The 14,606-nt window shown below is 42.4% G+C and overlaps 3 protein-coding genes across 8 annotated transcripts; 2 read left to right on the plus strand and 1 right to left on the minus strand.

Annotated features, from left to right (window-relative positions):
* The first annotated feature begins 25 nt into the window (after nucleotides 1-25).
* On the plus strand, nucleotides 26-4,114 carry LOC101758628 (BRCA1-associated RING domain protein 1). Of its 3 annotated transcripts, XM_012844678.2 has the most exons (14): nucleotides 27-293; nucleotides 389-574; nucleotides 663-763; nucleotides 1,128-1,320; nucleotides 1,406-1,512; nucleotides 1,596-1,691; nucleotides 1,786-1,875; nucleotides 2,041-2,133; nucleotides 2,218-2,316; nucleotides 2,426-2,524; nucleotides 2,642-2,774; nucleotides 2,990-3,155; nucleotides 3,352-3,476; nucleotides 3,571-4,114. In XM_012844678.2, the coding sequence occupies exons 1-14, from the start codon at nucleotides 135-137 to the stop codon at nucleotides 3,901-3,903; spliced, it is 1,980 nt and encodes a 659-aa protein (XP_012700132.1). In that variant the 5' UTR covers nucleotides 27-134; the 3' UTR covers nucleotides 3,904-4,114. The 3 variants fall into 3 exon arrangements, with proteins under 3 accessions (XP_022680916.1, XP_012700132.1, XP_022680917.1); XM_022825181.1 differs by lacking the exon at nucleotides 2,041-2,133 and having other exon boundaries at nucleotides 26-293; nucleotides 3,571-4,003; XM_022825182.1 differs by lacking the exons at nucleotides 27-293; nucleotides 389-574; nucleotides 663-763 and having other exon boundaries at nucleotides 1,182-1,320; nucleotides 1,779-1,875; nucleotides 3,571-4,003.
* A 410-nt stretch (nucleotides 4,115-4,524) lies between these two features.
* LOC101759038 (probable NOT transcription complex subunit VIP2) lies at nucleotides 4,525-11,416 on the minus strand. 2 transcript variants are annotated; one of them, XR_001163705.2, is made up of 16 exons: nucleotides 11,256-11,416; nucleotides 8,902-8,998; nucleotides 8,412-8,517; nucleotides 8,157-8,323; nucleotides 7,717-8,077; nucleotides 7,066-7,278; nucleotides 6,893-6,994; nucleotides 6,405-6,490; nucleotides 6,254-6,325; nucleotides 5,734-6,162; nucleotides 5,600-5,652; nucleotides 5,487-5,528; nucleotides 5,236-5,380; nucleotides 5,064-5,148; nucleotides 4,881-4,975; nucleotides 4,525-4,798 (listed from the first exon to the last, which is right to left on the minus strand). XR_001163705.2 is itself a non-coding variant. In XM_004961650.3 (15 exons), the coding sequence occupies exons 2-14, from the start codon at nucleotides 8,917-8,919 to the stop codon at nucleotides 5,065-5,067; spliced, it is 1,878 nt and encodes a 625-aa protein (XP_004961707.1). In that variant the 5' UTR covers nucleotides 8,920-8,998; nucleotides 11,256-11,416; the 3' UTR covers nucleotides 4,526-4,975; nucleotide 5,064. The 2 variants fall into 2 exon arrangements, 1 of the variants encoding a protein (XP_004961707.1); XM_004961650.3 differs by having other exon boundaries at nucleotides 4,526-4,975.
* Nucleotides 11,417-11,652: 236 nt separating this feature from the next.
* Nucleotides 11,653-14,179, plus strand: LOC101759848 (protein KRTCAP2 homolog). 3 transcript variants are annotated; one of them, XM_004961652.3, is made up of 5 exons: nucleotides 11,653-11,806; nucleotides 11,926-12,081; nucleotides 12,397-12,448; nucleotides 12,533-12,599; nucleotides 13,782-14,179. In XM_004961652.3, the coding sequence occupies exons 2-5, from the start codon at nucleotides 11,926-11,928 to the stop codon at nucleotides 13,870-13,872; spliced, it is 366 nt and encodes a 121-aa protein (XP_004961709.1). In that variant the 5' UTR covers nucleotides 11,653-11,806; the 3' UTR covers nucleotides 13,873-14,179. The 3 variants fall into 3 exon arrangements, with proteins under 3 accessions (XP_004961709.1, XP_004961710.1, XP_004961708.1); XM_004961653.3 differs by having other exon boundaries at nucleotides 11,657-11,801; XM_004961651.3 differs by having other exon boundaries at nucleotides 11,660-11,811.
* Nucleotides 14,180-14,606: the final 427 nt, after the last annotated feature.

The following is a 14,606-nucleotide window of genomic DNA, read 5'->3' on the forward strand; positions in this document are numbered from 1 at the left end:
TGTAGCCACCACTCATTTATAAACAGTCTGACTTACGCTCTTTGATACCATGCCTGCTACTCATGTCACTGTATATGGTCAAGACATTCAGAGAAATGGATAGTGGTACCGTCGATGTCCTTAATTGAGGCCAAATGCAGAGATATGTCCTTGAGCAAGGTCAAATGCAGAGCCAAGTCTTTAAGCGAGGTCAAATGCAGAGCAATGTCCTTAAGCGACGTCAAATGCAGAGCGACGAATTGACCAGACAATTTAACTCTATAACTAAACCCAGCCTTGCTGGGGCAACAAAGGTTCTTACATTTATTCTTTTTTACTTTGGTTTATAAACTAGATGCCAGGATATCTGTGCTTTCGTTGATATATTTTATGCTGCATATTTATGAAGGCATCGCTGTTGAAGCGAAATAAGACAGGGCCAAATCAGCTTTCGTATAGAGAAAGCAATGTATCTACAAAACATGTCTTGTCCGAAGACATTGGAGGTACTACTGAATTGAAGAGACTGCAAACTCCAATCAACTTATTTGAAGATGAATGCATTTTCTGCCATTCGTTTAGAACGGATGAGGAGGTAATATGGTTTACATTATTTAACATCTATTGCATCAGAACTGATGTGCTGAAGGCATCACATTGGCATTGTTTTCCTCCTTTTTTAGATTCATGGTCCGATGGTATGTTATCTAAAGGGAAGACTTGTGTTCATTGAAGAGGGCAACTTATCAAAGGTCATCTACGTCCATAAGAAATGCCTGATGTGGTGGGGTTCTGTCTTTTGTGTAGACAGTGTTCAACTCTTTATACTCCCTCCGTTTCAAATTGTAGATCGTTTTGGCTTTTTCAGATACATGATTTTTGTTATGTACTTTGATATACATTATGTCTATACATATCAAAATCTATGTATCTAGAAATGCCAAAACGGCATACGGTTTGGAACGGAGGGAGTACTAATTTACATAATTTAGGTTTATTGCATGCCATGCCATTTCAGTGCAGATTTAAGATGCAACAATGTTGCCCTTTTTTAATCTGTTCAGTTCAATCTTAACCTAAAGGACTGTATTTCTATGGTGATAAGACATTTCATGTTCTGTTCCTACTGACTTTTTTTTTTTGTTAAGGGCTCCTGAAGTATGCTGGGACTTTGAGTCTAACATTGTTGAGAACTTGGAGTCAGAAATTAGGCGTGCTTCAAGACTGAGATGTGCAAGATGTGGACTCCAGGGAGCAGCCCTTGGTTGTTATTATAAACATTGCAGAAAGAGTTTTCACATTCCATGTGCAGTTCAGATAATTGATTGCCGCTGGGATGTTGTAAGCTCTTTTATCTTTGGTCCAATGGTTTTGTATTTTTTTACAATTTATGTGATGTTCTGAAATGCTTTCTTTTACATGGTAGGATAAACGTAATGTGCTGTGCCCTAAACATGTTTCAAAGACACTACCATGTGATAAGCTGAGTACACATACAAAGGAGAATGACCATTCTTCTTCCTTGCGTCAAAGGTTTGTGATCTTTCATTGCCCTCCTTGGAAGATATGTAGATGTTGCAGATTTTGTAATCTAGGTTTTGTGTTTTTTATTCCAGCCAATGTTCACAAGAAGATTATCCTTTCACTGATTTCGAAGAGGAAGGCCAACAATCTGATCAGCTTAAAACCACATGTTCATTCTTGCCTGTGGGGTACAAGATATTGTTCACCTTTAGATATATGTAAAAGGTTCATAGTAATGTAAGTAATCACCTATATTTTATTTGGATAATTTTGAGGTTTCAGCCAATGTACAGACAAGGAAGGGAAAATTGATGATCATCATAGGGAAAAACAACAAACAGATCAGCTTAACACTTCAAATGTGCCTCAGAGGTATGTGATTTCGTGCAAATACATACAGATATTGGAGTCCATGTGACTGAATACAATCTCTGTTTTGTAGTTTTGTATCCACCCCCCCCCCCCCCCCCCCCAGTGTAAAGGTTCATGGTAATTTTGTTAATCACCCATTTTCACTCCTGTAATTGGTGGTTTCAGCACATATATAGACAAGGAAGCTGACAATCATCAAAGGAAAAATCAACAAACAGATCATTTTAACATTTTGAATCCTTCCTGCTTGCCTCAGAAGTATGCGATTTCTTCTTCTTTGTTGGGTGATATTTAGATATTAGAGTTCATGCGATCAATATCTGTATTTTCTTTTTTTCCTAGACAAAGTTCTCAAAAAGAAGGAACTTCCACCAATAGCTCAAGGGATGGCCAACAAATAGATCAGCTTGACAGCTCAGGTTCCTCTTCCTTGCAATTGGGGTATGCCATGTTTCTCCACCCTTCCTAAGATATTATAAACTTTCCTGGTTTTGTAATTATTCACTAATCTTTGATTTCTGCAATTTTACGTTGTATTTCGTGACTCTAGTCAGCATTCAGACGAGGAAGGAATTTCTAAGAATCATGAAAGGGATGATCAACAAACGCATAAGCGTAACACCTCAAATTTTCCCTCCTTGCCTAAGAGGTACATGATCTTTCGTAGGTCTTGGCCCTTCTTGGGAGATAATGTACATATTCTTGGTCATTGAACAGTCACTACTTACTAATTATAATTCTCTTCTCCTGTATCCCATCATTCCAGCTGTCATCCAGATGAAGAAGGAATTTCCAATGTTTACAAAAGGGAAGAAATAAAAGCATATCGGGCTGACACATCAAGCTGCCCTTCTGATCAGATGGTTTTGCTTGGTTTGTCTTTAAGCGCGTCAGAGAAGGTAGCATAGAATAAAGTAGCAAAATAAGCCACTTCAAGGATGGATAACATGTTTTCTATGTTCCATTTAAATCTGTCTTTATGGATAAATTTGACACAAGAAATTAGTTGTTGCATACATTCTTTTTAACTAAAGTTGCTGCATAGTGCATACATTACTAATGATTTCTGTTCCATTCCAGCTTGTGACCAATTTGCTTCACATGTGTTGGACAGGATTCCTTGCAGGAGTTTGTACGTTGGTCCAACGGGAAGCTGACGAAAGAGTGGGACAAAAATGTGACTCATGTCATTGTGGGCAAAGGTCCTGGTAGCTCATGGAACAGATCATTTGAAGTCCTCATGGCAGTACTGCTGGGGAAATGGGTTATCCATTTTGAATGTGAGTTCTCAATCCTTCTGCTGTAGTTCCATATACGAGTTTTTGTACGTTTTGGGTCTACACTTTAGTTGTTTGGACAAGTTGCTGAATCTTACTCTTATCTCCTTCACATGTACATATATGTCCAAGAGGTAAATTGGGGAGATCAGCAGAGCAGTTTACCTGGTACTGATGCTTTTGACCTTTGCTCTTATAGGGATCATGGACTGCTCCTCAGAGATGCGTCCACGTCCAGAAGCTTCTTATGAGGTAACATCCAGCATGGATTCACTCAAAACAATGGACGGACCGAAGAAGGGAAGAATCCGAGCAGCCACAGGGGTACGTTATCCGGCCCTCATTCATTCAACAAAGGAGTTATATTCGTGAACTAAAAGCTGAGCGCTGCGTTTCATTCCTCACTTCTTGGTTGCAGGCACCGAATCTGTTCTCGGGACTGCACTTCTGCCTCAGCGCCTACATGAACCCTGACGGCAGGCACCGCGTGCGAGACCTCATCGCAGCCGCCGGAGGGAAGGTCCTGGAGGGAGGATTTCTGGACCCGCCACTCGAATGCTTTGACGGCTCTTCTTCGGTGAAGCCGTACTTCGTCTTCGACGGCGACGTTCCCGGAGAATTTGCCCTGGGCACGCTGCTGAAGGAGGTGGAGGAGGCGAGGAAGCACGCGGCTGCGGGCGCGCGGGTGATCAGCCACCAGAGGGTGCTGGATGCCGTCGCGGCATACGACGCCGAGATCCTCAACCGCTGAACGAGGAGAAGAATGGCTTCGCGTCGTCGTGAATGACTGAATGTGCGCGCGAGTCGGGGGAAGTCTTCGGCGATTGCAAAAATTAGAGTACCCTTTTGTTCTGCGGGAGACGACGAAGGCTGGTCGATGAGTATATTGATCGGTCCATATGGACTCTCTCAGGTCAAGTCAGTACGCTTCAGAAAATGTGAGTTCGGGTGTTGCTCGTACTGTGTATTGTTCCGTCAGTCACGAGGCCGGCACATTTGCCAGCGTTCCTCTGAGAGACAGACGCTGTCGCCCTACTCGTGCAAGATGATCCGGTGCTGAACACAGCACCAGCGCCTTAAGAGTACGTGACCCGCGCCGCCCGGCTCAGAGGAAGCGACACCAGAGGCCCAGGTCTCCAGGGGCCAGGGCTGACGATCTCGCGATGTGAAATGGACAAGCCATCCTTGTTCAACTAAAACCAGCGGTATCAGCTCACATGCTCTATAGTACGCTACACCTTCATGCTTGAAAGCCTTTCTCCGTGTTGCACCGCCCAACTTTGAACCGCACAGGGACCAGAATTTCACTCGTCTGACAATCCAACGCAGCTAGACTCCAATAGCCAAACGAACAAGAGATGAAGCTCACCGTAACAAAGAAAAACAACGAAGCGCCACTTCTCAAATCCAAAGTCTGAAAAAAAAATTTATGCGACTCAAAACGACCAAAACATGTACAGCCGTCACGGGGACCGCATCACAAAACAAAAGCAGGGAAAAACTCAAAACATAGTTACAATAAGCCCTACTAATTGAAAACAACGAATTATGAAGCGCACTAAATCTCAGCTACATGTCTACAGCTGCAACCTGGCAGGGCTGCCGGCCAACAAAGGGGCGCCATTTTCCAGAACAGCATGCATGTCCTGTTCAGGGAGGAAAATTATTTTTGCGCCAAGAAATTAATCTGGACATCAGCTACTGAATCAGTTTGCCAGGGGAGCTTACAGAATGATTTTCAATTAACTCATTCCGTCTATGACATCAGCTACTGAAGACTGACCAAAACAAACTAACTTCAAATGCAGGAGAACCTAGGGTAGCTGCGATTATAAAACAGCGCGTCAGCGAAGCAAGTCAGACATATAGAATAAATATACTTTCTTTTCATACATAGTAGAAGAATGATACCTTATAATTCTCGTCTAAGGTTTTGGGCGGCAGAAGGAAGGACAGGTCTCTTCTCCACTGCTTCATAATGGAGAACGAAGTTGTCCTGCAAAGCAAAAGAACCCTCAGATACACTTTCCCTGCTAATAGATAATGCTAGAAAGTCTGACATGTTTCATTCAGATAAGAAAACCTTATGGACAGTATCCCAGATGTTTGGATCAAAACAAATGTAGGACCCTCGTTCATGAAGTGGAGTTTTCACAAGAGGCGCGGAATTAGGAGCTCTTGTGAGCCAGACACGGTACTCTTTGTGGTAAAACCACCCTTTACTGTATCTGAAAAAAATGGACCAGCAATTTGCTCATACAACATGGCAGGGTGCAAGCTATATATCAAGGGTACAAAGAGTAATACTGCAAATTGTGAAGTTTCAATGCTTACAGTTCATTAGCAGCATACAACTGAGCTACATCCTTAGGCATGCTGCACAAGGAACAAAGTCAAATGATGCTCAGCCTAGTTACACTCAATGATCAGTTAAACTAAAAAAATACCTGTAGAAGATGTAGAACAGTGTCAAGGGGTGAAACTTCTGAAAATGTAATGGCTGCAAATAATGAAAAAAAATATGTAAAATGTAATGTCAGGAAGCAGGAGGCTACGGTAATTAAAATGTCGAGAAGCTTACTTGTAGTGGTGGTGGTGGCTCAGCAGAGAAACAAGCTGGGATCTGATAATCAGGTTCTCCTTTAGCTGGCTCATTTGACCATGGAGAGCCAAAAGTCTTGTAAAGATTATCTTGGGAGTTCAAATTCAACCCTAATGATGTCAAATCAATCCCTAAAGCAAGAGCTGTTGGCCCAGGCTCTTTCAATCTTATTAAACTCAACAATCCAAGTAAACTATATGGATCTGGCACAGCTGGATTTCCCTGCACAGGTTTTTGGCTCTGGTCCTTGAATGATTGTGGGCCTGAAGTCGCCTGCAACCTAAGTGAATTTTGAGTCTGCGGTTGATGGTACTGCTGCATAAATTGTTCATAAACTCCTGAATTTGATGACGGACTTGGGGAATTTGCAGTCCTTAATCCAATATTTTCCAGCCCAGCATTTTGAACCTAGTAAAGGATCATTATGGTTAATAGTCCACATTCAGAAATGTGAATTCCATCTTCACATGATGTAAAAGAAACCAGTAGCATTGCTTACTGAATTAGCACTCTGCTGATGTTGACGGGGCGGGTAGCTGCTTCCCAAGTTGAAGCCAGATGATCTAGCCATCTGTATTACCAAGTGTGTCAAAATATAAGAATAAGTAGATATAAGTGCTCAGGAAATCAAATGGTAAAACCAAACTCACAGGATAATGTTGTGCTTGCATAATGTTTACGTTCTCATGAAGGTGGTCCTTGTGATGCATATCCATACCATAATCTGAGGAACTACCTTATATTCCAAAGAAACACATAATTAGATAATACTCTGAAAAAAAGAAAAAAAAGAATGACCAAAAACTCAATCAGCATAAACCCAACGAATCTCTCCATATTAATTTTAGTACATGACCGGTGGAAAGTTGACTAGAGGATCAGGACATCAAAATATGTTTCAAACAAGAAAGAAAGAGAAAATGAATTAATAAGGTATCACAGATTATCATGTAGTGCTTTATCGCATATACTGTGAATGTAATTGTCCAAATAAAAAATAGAAATAATAATAGATGAAATGCAAGTGCACGAAGCTAAAAAAATTGGACTGGTAACAGTCATGCATATCATAACAAACAGCGGTAAGAGTTATCTACGACATGCATAATGAGATCAATGCTTCTTTGTGAACACGCACCTTTATATCCTGGTAAAGCTGGAAAATCTTCGTTCTGAATGCTGAATTCCTGATTTTGTTGCACGATGGCATTCACACTTACTCCATGCTTTCGCAGTGACCCTTCAAATTACAGAAGTCAGAAGTTATATAATCTAATATCATCTGAAGATTTGTTAGCATTGCAATGTTACCATATTGCCCTTGACCACCTCCAGCGGAATTAGGTCGTCCAGTTAGCTGAGGGAAGTCATTTATATCAAAAGGGGCATTGTCACCCGAGCTTCCATCATGTAGCATTCCAGAAGATCCTAAAGAATTGTTTCCTGCCTGTACTTGGTTCTGAGACAATGACCCTCCAGGTGTTGGGTAAGAACTTCCAAGTAAGTTCATGAATTGCGGAGATGCTGGCAAATAAACCAAGTGAAACATGAATTATTACATTAAAGCCACTGTATTCATACCTTTTACAAGAAGTTTTAAACTATTCATAAAACCAGTTCTATGCAATACTAGACCCATAGATTTAACACAGTAGTTTTGTTTTCTAATATATAATGACCTGGGTTACCACTTCAGTTCCCCTTGTCAGTTTTGAGTCAAAGTGGGCCAAGTTAAAAGCTTGCTCTTTGAAACTTAAAAGCAAAGTGTTTCCCCCTTCCTCAGCCTTCTTACTAAGCTTAGCATTTTCATATGACTGAAGTGTACCTATCGAATTATAACCAAACAATCATTTCACTATCCAGCCAGAATGAAAGATATAATGAGAATATACGTACACAGATTCATCAAACAAGCATGGGAAGTTCAACCAAGCGACATATTCCACAATGTCAACCACATACCTTGTTGAAGCATACTACTCATCCGGTTGGATCCTTGAATATTGATAGCCCCACTTCCAGAGTTGCCACTTAAATTCATCCGAGACGCTATACTGGGCATAGACAGCCCTGCAGAGCTTATACTTCTCCCAATATTGCTCCCACCCACAATATTCCCAGAATTTGTTATTCGTGGGCCTAAATTCCCCAAAACTGGAGAAGCTGCCAACCCAGGAGCAGAATTGCGGTTACCCACATTAGCCAAGTTTGAGGATAAACCTTGCATGGAACCACCAATAGCATTCATGCTACTACTAAATCCAGGATTTCCCCCAACGTTCATACCTCCTCTGTTGCTGATCCCAGAATGCCCATGAGGAATCTACAAAGGGGGACAAACAATATGAGAACAGCAAGAAATATCCCACTTTGAACAGGAATGTAGATGCTGGGAAAAGAACCTGAGACATGGAGGCTTGAAGATTATTTGAGGGGAAACGGCCACTGGAAATACTACCACCAGGTTGTTGAACCCCTGGTGACGGGATACCCGCCATTGAATTATTTCTTGGCGCTAATGACCCAGAGATATTTGTGAGGTTGAGATTTCCATGAATGTTGTGTGAGCCTTGCAAGCAAATTCAAACAAGTTAACAATAAAAGCAGGACAATGAAACGCATCAATGGACTAACAAACTACTGTAATCTTCAACAACCTGAGTGATGGAAGCCCGGAAGTGATCCAGATTGACCGGCAAAAGATGATGCAAATGACCTTCCTGTTGAATCTCGAAGGTTTGAGGTGGCCCCACTAATGTTTGACTGCAAAAGTGATGAAAATGTGTTCACCCGTCAGAGTATATAACTGGGTGACTTTAAGATGCATTTGTAGTTTAGAGGATACAAAAGGTAGAATAGTGTGAACAAGATGCTGTTACACTAATCAATCAAGCAGCAAATACCTTAGAAACAAGAGAAAACAAGACATGTCTGCTTCCTACTTACAAGATTTTTATATCTTAGTCATGAGAAGGAGAACTAAACCAAACAAAAAATTACCATATCTACAAAAGGACAAGCTACAGGAGCCATTGATAATTGATAACATCCAAGTGGATCTAAGAAACTGGACTACAATGGTTTACTAATTAAAAAGAAGAAGGAAATACATAGCCATATTAGTTTTGTATAAGGGTGAGGACGTACGTTCAGTGGCCCTGACATTTTGATGATGTCCAAAAATGAATGAGCCTGGAGCACCTCGAATATTATCCACCTAATCGCATGATATCGTTTATCCAATCTGAAGCATGAGAAGACATAATACATGTGCAAGTTATTTATACAGCAGTATTCTTTCAACAAAATGCATTTTACTCCGAATAAAGAAAAAGGAACAAGCACAACACTTGAGCATGTTTTATCAGTGAACATGGCCAGATTACTTAAAAAAAATGCAAAGTAGGACCAGAAGCAGATTTCTAATTTGAAACAGTGCATGATAATAAGACATGGAGGCTCTATTTGGAACTTCAGTGTAATACTAGTTTACTGCTTGAAGCAAGGTGCTAGGCGCCTACAGAAGTTTGATACTATTAACCGAATATAGGGTGCGTTTGGTAGAGCTCCATCTGATTCTGATTCTCTATGGGAGCTGATTCTCTGAGAGAAGTGATTCAGTGGCTGAAAGTGATTCGCTTTGATTCTCTAGCATAAACTCTTAAAATTAGGATGGAGAATCACTTCACAGAATCAGGAGAAGCTACTTTTTTCAGCTCCTAGCCTCTTAGTTCATTTCAGAGGATCACTTCACAAAATCAACAAAGAATCACTTCTCTCTAAAAAACTGTTTGGTAGAGCTCCTGCTGGAATCAGCAGAGAATTAGCTCTGGGAGCTCTGCCAAACGCACCCATAGATATCCAAAATATGTTATAACGTGAATGATACTCATGCATAACTAGATATTGCATAGCAAGATTGAAGAAACTAAAACACACTACCAAACTATGAAGATAGAAACAAAAATATTCAGGATGGAGAATCACTTCACAGAATCAGGAGAAGCTACTTTTTTTCAGCTCCCAGCCTCTTAGTTCATTTCAGAGAATCACTTCTCTCTGAAAAACTGTTTGGCAGAGCTCCTGCTGGAATCAGCAGAGAATCAGCTCTGGGAGCTCTGCCAAACGCACCCATAGATATCCAAAATATGTTATAACGTGAATGATACTCATGCAGAACTAGATATTGCATAGCAACATTGAAGAAACTAAAACACACTACCAAACTATGAAGATGGAAACAAAAATATTCAGTCTGTTCTAGGATAATGAAGCCATGTGTAACCTTTAGGTTCAAATTGGTATTTTGAAAAATGCAACTAGAACTTTGAAAATTATAATTTTCAAGAAAAAAATGACTTAAAAATCTTAGATATGATTATCTCCCAGTTTACTACAACCTGAAGACTAGCTGATTTCTAGAAGGCAAACCAAAGGTTCTAAGAACTTACAAAAACAATTTAGTCAAAGAAAATACTGAGCATAAGAAACAAAATTACCAATGGCAAACGAACACATGAAAAGCAGACAGAGGCTAGAACTCATGACTTGCCAAAGTCTAGGACTATATACCAATAACTATAGTGCTCAAACCTTATTATTTTTGGATCACACAACTGGCTCAGAGGACACTTATGCTTGTGGGTCTCCATACAAAGTCTATACAAAAAAATTACCAAAGTGGTACTAAAGCCAATAACATGTTAGGATAAGCATGAGTATCCAGGACAAAGAAACTTCCAAGTTCCAAAACCAGTAGGTTACTTCGGAGTATAGATGGCCAGGATCAGTCTACTTGATATAAGTCAAGAAAAACAAGAAAATTGACTTATATATTCATGGCTTCTTCCTATAGTTTCTTTCATCTCTACAAGCATCAAGTTTGTGCAGGCCAACACAAATGCGTTGTTTTGCTGGTTTTATTGCCCATGTGGTCTCTCGATAGAAGGTCAAACTTACATGATTATCTGATTTGAGATTTATAACCCATCATGTCTCCAATTCAGAATCTAACTCAACAATAAATAAAACTGCAAGGTCTACACGATCTACACAGGTTTGTACTCTCCTACAAACACCCACCAGTCACAAACGTCTACAGGCTCCAACACTAACTACAAAATTCAGCCACTACGACTGCTCTGGTGCTCCTCATCGCACTTAAACCCTCGATCTGAGGTTGCGCAAGCCAAATCACCCAAAGCACGAGTTCAGATCCCATCCGGCCACGATTCCAAACAAATCGCCGCTCCAAATGTCAAAAGACCACCGCAAAAATCGAATCTAAGCTAAACCCAACCCAACCCAGCCCAATACGACGCGCAACACTCCCTCCAACCCGCCAGCGAGCTCGACACATACGCGCGCCCGATCGACACAGATCAGCTGGCGAACCCAAGCGCGGGCAGGGCGGCTGCCCATTGCCCTAGGAGACGGTCCTGTGAACCGCGGCAGAGTCGATGGAACACGAAGAAAAGTCGGGTGAGAGCTGATGAACTGACCGAGGTGGAGCGCGGCTGTGCGGCCAACGGCGGCGGATCTCTCGGCGTTGAGGCGGAGGACCGGCGAGATGGAGACGACGGCGACGGGGAACTGGAAGCGGTGGGGGTGGGAGTGCGAGGAAGCAGCGGACGGGGGCCGGATGGGGAGGAGAATGGGAATGTGAATATGTGATGTGTGTGGAGAGTTGTGGCGTCCACCGTGTCAACGCGGCCCGAACACCTCGGCTCCGCCGGCCCATATCGGATCGGATCAAGTGTGTGTTTTGAACGGAAGTCAGAAATCACCTTATATGGGCCATCGTCTGAGCTACTATATCATTATTAGGCCCATACCGACTAATACTATTTCGTTTTAGGCCCAAACTTACAACCGGCCCGCGGCCACATCATTGACTCTTCCCAAGCGACTCGACTCGGAGACGGCATAGATCTCAATCATCTCGCGAGATCGCTGAGGAACAGGGGAAGAAGACGAAGGAGTTCCGCAAAACCCTACTCCTGCGTCCTGCCCGTGCCCTGTCGCCCCAGATCTGCGATCCGGCCGAGGTGAGGTGAGGTGAGCGGCAGTCTCTTCTTGCGGGGTCGATTGTTTTGCTTTTCAGAGATCTGTCGCTCTGGTCTAGAAGAGAGGGAGGGAGATCTGTCGCTGATCTCTCAGTCCTGTTCTCAGATGGCGAGCACGGGGCGGTCGATGCTGCTGTCGCTGCTGCTCTTCGCGGTGACGCTGTCGCTGCTCGAGATGTACAGGGCCAAGTTCGCCTCATCGGAGCTCATGACCATCGCCGGCGGATTCATCTGCTCCCTCCTCTTCCTGCTGCTGCTCACCGTGCGTTCCCCCTCCTAATCCATGCTGTTTTTACCTTTGTTTCTCGTTCCAAATGGTGCATAAGACATTTCGTTGTTGTTCCTCTTGCTGATTTGATAAATTGAAGTTGTAGAAACTTGTACAATATAGTGAAGCTATTGCAATACACTTAGTTGGTCCATACATTTGGTTGCCACCATCTTATGGCTTTATGTTATAACTTACAAAATTAACCAGTTCTGCACTCATCAACTCTTTGTCAACAAGACAACAAGTGTGTGTTGCTGCCTGGAATTTCGCCTCATGATGAATTAATTAGCGGAACAACTGTTGCAGTTTATTGGGAACTACCAAGAAGCTAGTGGAGATAGAACTGGGTGGGGTGCAGGTATGTGTGGAGTATATCTCATTCTCGTAGCATCGCGTAGTCTTTATTTGACTTCAATTCATCTATGTCGCTCTTCTTGTGCAGTTGTTGTAGCACAACTTGTTGCTCTTATTGTAGCTGGTACTGTCCACCGCGTCTGTATCACAACATGGTATGTTACCTTCAACACACTTCGCTGCTTTTTCAAACCAGCCGTTAGCATTTATTGCGTTGAGATTGTCAAGAGGGCTAGTCCCAACATTCTAATGGAATGTTTGCTTATGAGTTTTTTTTTAAAAAAAAAAGAATCCTGTGGAAAGGAATAGACATAACATTTCAGATAAAAGAAAACAATCCACTTGTTTGTGAGTAAACGAGTTCAAGTTTAAGTTAAATCATTTGCACTACTGAAGCTTTTTTTTATTTAATATGTTTTCATTTGAGCCTGGGATTTTTTTGGTGCTGTTATCTTAAGGTCAAAATGCATGGTTTTCATGTTCGATCTTAAAACTACCCTTCTATTGTGTGTTGATCAGAATTGATCTCTGGTCATCTGCCAGAAAATAAAGTGCAGTACCTATGTCCTATATGCAATATCTGCCTCCATTCGCTTTAGTATAACTATTATTTTTGCATGATGTAGAAACTACAGAAAATGCTAGTCACACCACTGCTATTCATGAGTTTCATGTTGTTGGATCCTAATAGATTCCTCATGTGGCCAGCACGATGTTTACATTTGTAAGTTGGATGGCTACTGGGCTAGGAGCTGGGTAAAATCCATTTTTATACTAAATGTTACATTAGTGATTGTTCTGTAATCTCTCAGAGTTACAGTGAGTTATTATTGCTTGCAAACTAAAGCACACTATTTTTTATTTTATTTTATTTTGGCAAAACTCAGCCACCTAACAACCATGACTTTTATGAGAATGCTTGCTATTTGACATTGATAAATCATATTGTAGGGCTATGTCGTGGTAAGATTTACTCTGTCCACCACAGTTTTGACATAGCATTGCGATACTGACAATCCATTAGAACTTTCATTTCTCTGGTACTTAATGAATCAGCATTTTCTAGTTTTATTCGTGTAGCAAGAAGGGCAATGCCCGGTAAATGTGTGTTGGTGGAACCTATATATTATAATGTTTGTGGTTATTTTCTCTGAAAGATCAGGTGATGGATAGACACCATTGTCACAATATTATAGAGTGCTCATCCAAGACCCTAGTGCACTTTTGCTTGTTTTGGTGCTTATCCTCTCCCTTGACCATAATTCTGCGGTTTTTTCTGCAACCTCACACCGCAAACCCTGCAAACAAACTAACCCTTTTGGCCCACTCTGCTGCAGCTTCCTATTTTCCGCTGGACTCCTTTACGAGGTTGACAAGCTCTCCGGCATGATCCTTGCGAGGAGTGAGTCTAAAGTGAGGCGGCACTGAGCACAGAAGAGAAGATATCCATATATTCATGTACGATGACTCGTTTGTAGATCGAAAAGCGAAATCTCCGCAGTCCAACACCCTCCTTCGGACTTGAACCCATTCAGCTGTTTTGCCAGGCATAGAGGGGCTCTGAATCCTGGATGCTGGTGCGTCCGCACCGAGGTCTGATTCTGATGTTTGACTAGGTAATACTATGTACTATCACCTTTTCTTTTTGCCGGATATCACTTTCCCTTTTGACAAACTTCGTGGTGCCTTGCACTCCGCCCCGCCTAGTCGAGATGTTGCTGTGCGCTTTCGTTTCTGTCATGCTTTGTCGTTCAGCTGTTTGTCCACGCCGGGGGATTTCTATTCTTTTTTTTACTTGGGTGTAGAAGCGCTGTGAGACATGACGCTGTCAATACCTAACCCAGGAAGTTTTCATCGGGGTGTGGCGCCGCCGGGTAAAAGTAGAACGCCTGCGGCGGGCGGCTGGGTGACGTACGTGCGGGCGGGCGATCGTGTTGCGCTGACCGCTTCCCCCCGGCCGTGCATCCAGCATCCCCGTCCTTTCGGCCGGATCGTCTGATGATGCGTGCAGGCATCACGATTCACGTCACGTAGGGCACGAAACCACCGCGAATCGAGTCGGCAAAGCGCAAACCGCTGGTCGTGTTCCCCCTGGCCGTTTTCTACGCAGATGCACCATGCTCCGCTGATTGGACTAGGATATTTTTGTTCGTCAGAGCTGG

This window comes from Setaria italica, chromosome III (assembly GCF_000263155.2).
Source record: "Setaria italica strain Yugu1 chromosome III, Setaria_italica_v2.0, whole genome shotgun sequence".
Classification (NCBI taxonomy): Eukaryota; Viridiplantae; Streptophyta; class Magnoliopsida; order Poales; family Poaceae; genus Setaria; species Setaria italica.